At 39.9% G+C, this 7423-nt stretch overlaps 1 protein-coding gene across 6 annotated transcripts in view; it reads right to left on the bottom strand.

The window, feature by feature from the left end:
- Positions 1-2158: 2158 nt before the first annotated feature.
- Positions 2159-7423, bottom strand: part of LOC139473755 (coiled-coil domain-containing protein 181-like) — a 30682-nt gene continuing 25417 nt past the window's right edge. For 2 of the 6 annotated variants that reach the window (XM_071256491.1, XM_071256493.1), the window contains exons 6-8: positions 7227-7283; positions 3443-3591; positions 2159-3271 (exon numbers count right to left, since the gene is read on the bottom strand). In XM_071256491.1, coding sequence (XP_071112592.1) covers positions 3100-3271; positions 3443-3591; positions 7227-7283 — 378 coding nt within the window. In that variant the 3' untranslated portion in view covers positions 2159-3099. Of the gene's footprint in view, positions 3272-3442; positions 3595-7226; positions 7284-7423 lie in introns of all 6 variants that reach the window. The other 4 variants (XM_071256494.1, XM_071256496.1, XM_071256495.1 and 1 more) reach the window with 2 other exon arrangements.

Genomic DNA, 7423 nt, shown 5'->3' with positions numbered 1-7423 from the left:
GCAAGCAGATACAGAGAGAAGAGGATGAAGAGCTAACTTGAGCACAAAATCTCACTACTAGTATCTGCTACTACATCTTTCACCTTGTTATAACACATTGAACTGCAATAATGTTTGACAGAAAAACATCCATATGATTTTAACACTCGTATCTTTGAACATTCGACACAATCGCCAGCATATACAACAAAGTAATATTTACCCATGTTACCATCGTAACAGGGGTCTTCTTTATTTGTATTACTTGGCTTACAGATTTATTTTCAAGGTCATGTCGTTGATATTAAATCTTTTTTTTTAAAAGATGGCTTCTTAAAAGAACTGTCAGCCTTTTGGGTGTCAAGTCAATGAGTTATCTCCCTTCTTCTATAGACTTACTTTGCATTTTTATAACTGAAACTTTGTTAACAGACTTAATAGACACCTCAAAAGATGTTTTATTTCGTAATAACAAAAAGGTCCACAAACCGAGTAATACAAAACGCCTCACAAAATACTCTCTCCAGCAACAATAACAAAAATTCACAACTCTGTCAGATCCCTCTGATGGAGTCATGTCATTCAGCATCACAATATCACAGATTAGAAGTCGCTACTCTAGTAACCAGTCTACCCCAGTCCCAACACTGCAGCTAATGTCTAGAAACACGGCAAGTTCACAAATAAAAAGATTCTCCAACCAGACTCATGACCATACAGTGACATCATCCCACTGTCCTGTCACTGTCTGCATATCGCATCAAATCCCAAAGTTGTGCAATGACTGGGATTTTATATAAAAAATCCTGGTTGTTGAACAATCTCCCCTGTTTTACACACAAAATTACCACTGATTTCACATATATCCCTCGTTTTCATCCCTTGGATGAAGATACTGAATCCCATAAAAACCCCGGGGTTGTTTTACGTTACATAAAGCTGTTGATGGGCAGAATGTTCACAATGCCATTCAGCTTGACACAAACATTTGGATATGCCATTCTCACTTTACTGGTTGAAATTTCACATCAGATTTATTAGTTCGTATATTGTTAAGGCTTCATTTTATATTTTTAAATCTCAGCTATTTTGAAATAGTCATGTAGGAAATCTTTTTTGTATTTTGAAGGTGAGAAACTGTATTACTAGGGGTGACAAACTGTATTACCAAGAAGTGAGCAACTGTATTACTAGGGGGGAGAAACTGTATTACTAGGGGTGACAAACTGTATTACCAAGAAGTGAGAAACTGTATTACTAGGGGGGAGAAACTGTATTACTAGGGGTGACAAACTGTATTACCAAGAAGTGAGAAACTGTATTACTAGGGGTGACAAACTGTATTACTAGGGGGGAGAAACTGTATTACTAGGGGTGACAAATTGTATTACCAAGAAGTGAGAAACTGTATTACTAGGGAGGAGAAACTGTATTACTAGGGGTGACAAACTGTATTACGAGGGGTGACAAACTGTATTACTAGGGGTGACAAACTGTATTACCAAGAAGTGAGAAACTGTATTACTAGGGGGGAGAAACTGTATTACTAGGGGTGACAAACTGTATTCCTAGGGGTGACAAACTGTATTACTAGGGGTGACAAACTGTATTCCTAGGGGTGACAAACTGTATTACTAGGGGTGACAAACTGTATTACTAGGGGTGACAAACTGTATTACCAAGAAGTGAGAAACTGTATTACTAGGGGGGAGAAACTGTATTACTAGGGGGGACAAAATGTATTACTAGGGGGACAAACTGTATTACCAAGAAGTGAGCAACTGTATTACTAGGGGGGAGAAACTGTATTACTAGGGGTGACAAACTGTATTACCAAGAAGTGAGAAACTGTATTACTAGGGGTGACAAACTGTATTACTAGGGGGGAGAAACTGTATTACTAGGGGTGACAAATTGTATTACCAAGAAGTGAGAAACTGTATTACTAGGGAGGAGAAACTGTATTACTAGGGGTGACAAACTGTATTACCAAGAAGTGAGAAACTGTATTACTAGGGGGGAGAAACTGTATTACTAGGGGTGACAAACTGTATTACGAGGGGTGACAAACTGTATTACTAGGGGTGACAAACTGTATTACCAAGAAGTGAGAAACTGTATTACTAGGGGGGAGAAACTGTATTACTAGGGGTGACAAACTGTATTACTAGGGGTGACAAACTGTATTACTAGGGGTGACAAACTGTATTACTAGGGGTGACAAACTGTATTACTAGGGGTGACAAACTGTATTACCAAGAAGTGAGAAACTGTATTACTAGGGGGGAGAAACTGTATTACTAGGGGGGACAAACTGTATTACTAGGGGTGACAAACTGTATTACTAGGGGTGACAAACTGTATTACCAAGAAGTGAGAAACTGTATTACTAGGGGGGAGAAACTGTATTACCTAGGGGGGACAAACTGTAAGAAGCTCTGATGATGTTATAGACCTGGCCTCCAGCTGGTGTTTGTGGTGGTGGTGTATTAGTGATATCTAACAAGGACGTTATTCGCCAAGTAACAATACTGCCCATATCTTCATCTGAAACTGCCAGTCTGTTCTGGCTACCACAGTACAGGCAACGCATGTATGATGTTTAATTCAAACATCTGAAACTTCATTGAGATGCGCATTTTATACAGTCTGAATAACAGGTCTCTTTTTAGTCAAAGGGAGACAACTGTGCAGGTCAGGGTCATCTTCATGTAATTGTGAAACTGCATATATATATATGCAAGTTTGACATAGCTCCAAAATTCTGAATTTGCTGTGTTGGAGAATAATTTTATCCATTAAACATGTCCTTATGAAATACAAATATACAAATGACAAAATTTGACTTTTCTCCACATTAAATCCCTGAAATACTTGATCACAGATAGCTGAGTTGATTTTTAGCAAATCTTTCTTAGGGGTTGTTTCAAGTTCAAAAGATTAAAAATTCATTTCTGTCTCATAAATGTTGTAGTTATTCTTAAAACAACCACTGATCTCCTTGAACAACATGGTTTACAAACATGAGCACTTGTTCCCACACAACAAAACACCTTTTAACTATTGAGACAACCCCTATCTGCTGCTTGACTGACTTAGATGGCACGGACCGTCAGTCCATCAGAACCTGTAGCCGTAGTAGTCAACGTACTGGAATGACTGGGAGTTGCGGATGGCTCGGAGCAGACTGGCTGATCTGCGAGAGCGTTTGGCAGAAATACGAGCTGAGCGACTCTTCTGTCTCTCGACGACCTTCATCTTCCTGCTCTCTATGTTCTTCTTTTTAATCCACCTGCAGCACAAGAAGCACATGAGTGATGGAGAGTGAGTGAGTGAGGAGTGAAAAGTCCATAAAAAAATTGCTTACTGGCCAAAATGGAAAAATATTGGCTGAAAAAAGGATATGTGGCTATTTGTTTTAAGGAAAAAAGAAGGCAACCATGGCATGATGAGGAGGACTTACTCTTTAAATGCCTTGTCACACTCATCCCGTGAAACAGTCTGGTAGCCATCCTTCATCTCCTGGTCTTGGCGATGCTTCAGCAGCTTGTCCCGCTGGATCTGGAGGCGCTTCTCCTTCAGCCATGTTCGGAATGCCACCTCATTCTCTTCCTTCTGAAACACACCGTGCCATTAGCACAAGGGCATACGTCAAGAGAAGGTAGGGCTGGACAAAATAAGACTGTTTCACACTCCCAGCCAACTCTTGTCCAATCTGGGCATATCGGTGTATTACCAATATCTAACAAGACAGAAAGGAGAATGTTAACCCAGTCTCATATGCAAGCTTTGACCACCCCACAAAATAAATATCTTATTGTGTTAAAGTTTGGCTTGAGACTTTACTGCAGAAAAATGTAAAGGGACCAGTCATTAATGAATATTTTCTGGAAGCTTTTCAACAACAGCTGTGTTAAAAATAGAGCCATTAGGCTCTGTAGCTCACTTTAATATTTGAAATATAACAGAAAAAAGTCTACATCAGGCACATAAAATAATACAGGTCTGAAAAGGGCTAAAACCTAGGACATGAAAACAACAAGCACAATTCTTTTAACATAATAGACACAATAACAGGTAACATTTCTAAAACTGAAAAAGAGATCTTCAACATGTTCATAAAGAACACAACAACTGATTATCTACCCACCCAAGTCAAGGTCGTAGATAGGGGATGGGTAGATTTGGCAGGCTGGACTTACTGCATACGTTAATACACTGGTTAGTTTGTGAGCAACTCTGTGAAACACATGGCTTCATCTTCCCAAGGCAAGGGAGTTAACTGACTATAAAAGTCCCGTTTCCACCATTGCCAAACTTGGCTGGAATTATGGAGTTATATTTTGGCTGGACTAACGAGTCTATTCATAGTCTAATCAAAATCGCATTATGAAATCGACATTCGGTTCATAAACAACATGGCGACTGCCATGAAGATTTCAGTCAACTGGGCGTGGACAAATGTCTTTCACATTTTTTTATATTTTTAATCAAGTTAATCAAGTGATTTGATGTACTTCGCAAAGTAAGACGCATTTTATTACAAAAAGACCTTGATTATCGATCAGATCGTCTTGACTGGGTGCAGCCATTTTGTTTGAAGCAAATGATATGAGAGGTTGAATCTGATTGGTCATTAGGAGGAAAATAGAAGTGACAAAACTGGCAATCGCCACTGGTGGCACTACGATCGAGCTACGAAATTTTAACTTCATATGTTGTTTATGAAATTCTACAAAGGTCTAGGATAAATATGCAAAGGGTAAATAGAGGCAAGTCTGGTGACTGTTGTGGTAAGAGCTGTCAACCTGTGAGACCGAAGATGATTCTCTTGGGGATAGCAAGATGGAGTAAATGGTCAGTTTTGACATGACTAAAAACCTGCTACTTGCACGGAAGGGTCTGATTAAGGGTTTTCTGGCACCTCCCAGTCTTATATAGTATTCATAGCCATCCCATGTTCCATAGACTGATGAACTTAGGTAGTTAACCAAGTTATATTAGACAATTATCAAAGAAGTTAGACAAGAAGAGTTTGATAACGCAAAATGAATATAGACATCGAGGGACTGGAATTTAGTTATTGACATAAGGGTTGTGACTCATTTCGCATGTCGTCAAACATTATTTGGATGGAGAAGCTAACATTACCATCGATAGTATTTAGTTAGTTGTCCGTTCTCTGTATATTGGAATTTGGAATCTGAGTAGGTGAGTTGGGTTTAATGCCGCTTTGAACAGTATTCCAGTATCATGGCGTGTCAGCTTAATGTGGGAGGAAAGCCCGAAGTGATGCAGGTCTCAGACGTTTACCACTTCGGTGAAACCCACGAGCAGGGGTATGGTGCTGACAAACCTAGAAACATAATCGCAACAAACCCGGATTTGAACCCACAATCATAGGTTTCTGGCGTAGCCAAGGGACGCAATTCTGCACAGCGAATCGCGGCGCCTTAGACGACTGGGCCACCCATGCCCCCTCGGAGTCAGAAAAAGTGGTTAGAGTTGATAAGATCTGAGGACCTCTTGTAAGTAATATTCAAGAATTCCATCTACAATAATCAGACTTCAGCAGCAATTCTGACTTATACTTTGAGTGGCTGAGGTAGAAGGGTCATACAACGACAAACCTACGGTTACAATATGCCGTTTTTGTCAGAGAGTCAATACATTTTACTTGTGTTAATATAAAGTGTTTCAGGGTGTCTTTGATCTCCATATATGTCACACCCATGTGTTTGTTGACTATACTGCTATACAGGTTAAACACAAACTGGTTGATAGCACCCACAGCCAAATAGAGCAAATTACATATCGCATTGTGACATCCCTAATAAATACATCTACTGGCACTAGAATGTACAGATAGATATCAAGATGGATATACACATCAGAAAGCCAACACAAACAAACTGAAGCACAAATACATAGACAGTTGCACAGCTTAGGTCACTCACAAGCACATGGATGATAGATGGAGACTGACAGGAGGAAGAAGGAAACATTTGACTCAACATGCTCTAACATTACAACTATATAAACTCATATTTGTCAGGTCAGTTCTATTTCAAATCTATTTGACTTACTATTTATATTGTTTTTCACTTGTTAGCCATTTTCAAAACAAAACCATGCTGATTGACTTGGTCAAGACACCTTGTGTACCCTGCATTTCAAAATCTCGAATCCAGGTCAGATCCAGGAGGTTCTGTCCGATCAGATCACATGACCACTGGTAGGCCTAGCCAATCATTTTGTGAAGTAAACTCTGGTAACCGACACCGTCATTATGACACAGATTTGCGGCGATGCCTTCATGATACACTCCTGGAGTAGTTTCATAACAAGAAAAGTCTACAGCAATCTTCAAACTGGGGAGGGTGTCATCAACAATGGGTGGGTGTCATCTCTTACGTTTAAGGTGAAATTTGTGCTCCACAGGTATTGAAATGCTTTTCTTTAATATTCAAGTCAACTACTTTCATGAAAGGATGGCGCGGGGAACTTGAGAACCCAGGCCAACATTCTGGCAACATGGGTAAAACAAGTCAGGGCAACCCTGAAATCTGAACCCATCATCAAAGGTTTCTGCAGCCTGAGCTCCGTACAGTGACTTGCAGTGCCTTAGATGAGTGGGCCACCCAATTCCCTGACATAACACTGATGCAATTTTACAAATAGAATTTTACTCATGGAAAAGATAAGAGAAAAGCTATTGAAGAAAACAGCATAACGTAGTGACAAAAAAGATACTCAGTTATTAAAATGAGATCTTCTACTCCGATACCCATAGCACTATCAGAGGTCGGCATCATATTGCAACCGCAATGATTCAGAAATTGATTTGTAACAATGCTGACTGGCTGATTAGAACTTCCCCCTGATGTGACTGCCCTTGGAGGTGTCCTGGGTCATCTTCACGCAGACAGGTATCGTATCGGACTAAAAGATCTGAGTTTAATAAGACCAAGTTAGAACATTTCATTCTTGGACATGTGTTGACCTGAACTTTTTAACCCAACACAGCAGGAAGCTGTATTCCACTTGTTCCCTTATTTTTTACCCCTAGAATATCACACATTCACCTACACTACAACTATAATTGAGTCTAGCAACATCACAGGCTGACTCAAAAAACGTCTAGGGTTATAATGATCACACTACCATGGTAACACAACAGAGGACACAAGCACATGCAGCTACTATGCCTCTAGAGGCGGCGGCGGTGGCGACACTCGGCAGTGTACCTGGAACAACGGTTGGAAAGATTGCAGAGCTGGCTCCTCTTGCTCCAGCTGGTTTTTCTGATTGACAAAATGGTTCAGTAGTCAGACATTTTGTTTTGTACACTATTTATATACCTGCAGCCAGAGGAAATCATGTATGGATATTTTGGGTTTTAGTGGATATATACATAGTTATATTACCCTTGTAAGGGTTAGGG

This window comes from Haliotis cracherodii, unplaced genomic scaffold (assembly GCF_022045235.1).
Source record: "Haliotis cracherodii isolate W230 unplaced genomic scaffold, xgHalCrac1.p SCAF_3, whole genome shotgun sequence".
NCBI classification, from domain to species: Eukaryota; Metazoa; Mollusca; class Gastropoda; order Lepetellida; family Haliotidae; genus Haliotis; species Haliotis cracherodii.
The sequence above is the reverse complement of the archived record's forward strand: the minus strand, read 5'-3'. Positions and strand labels throughout refer to the sequence as shown.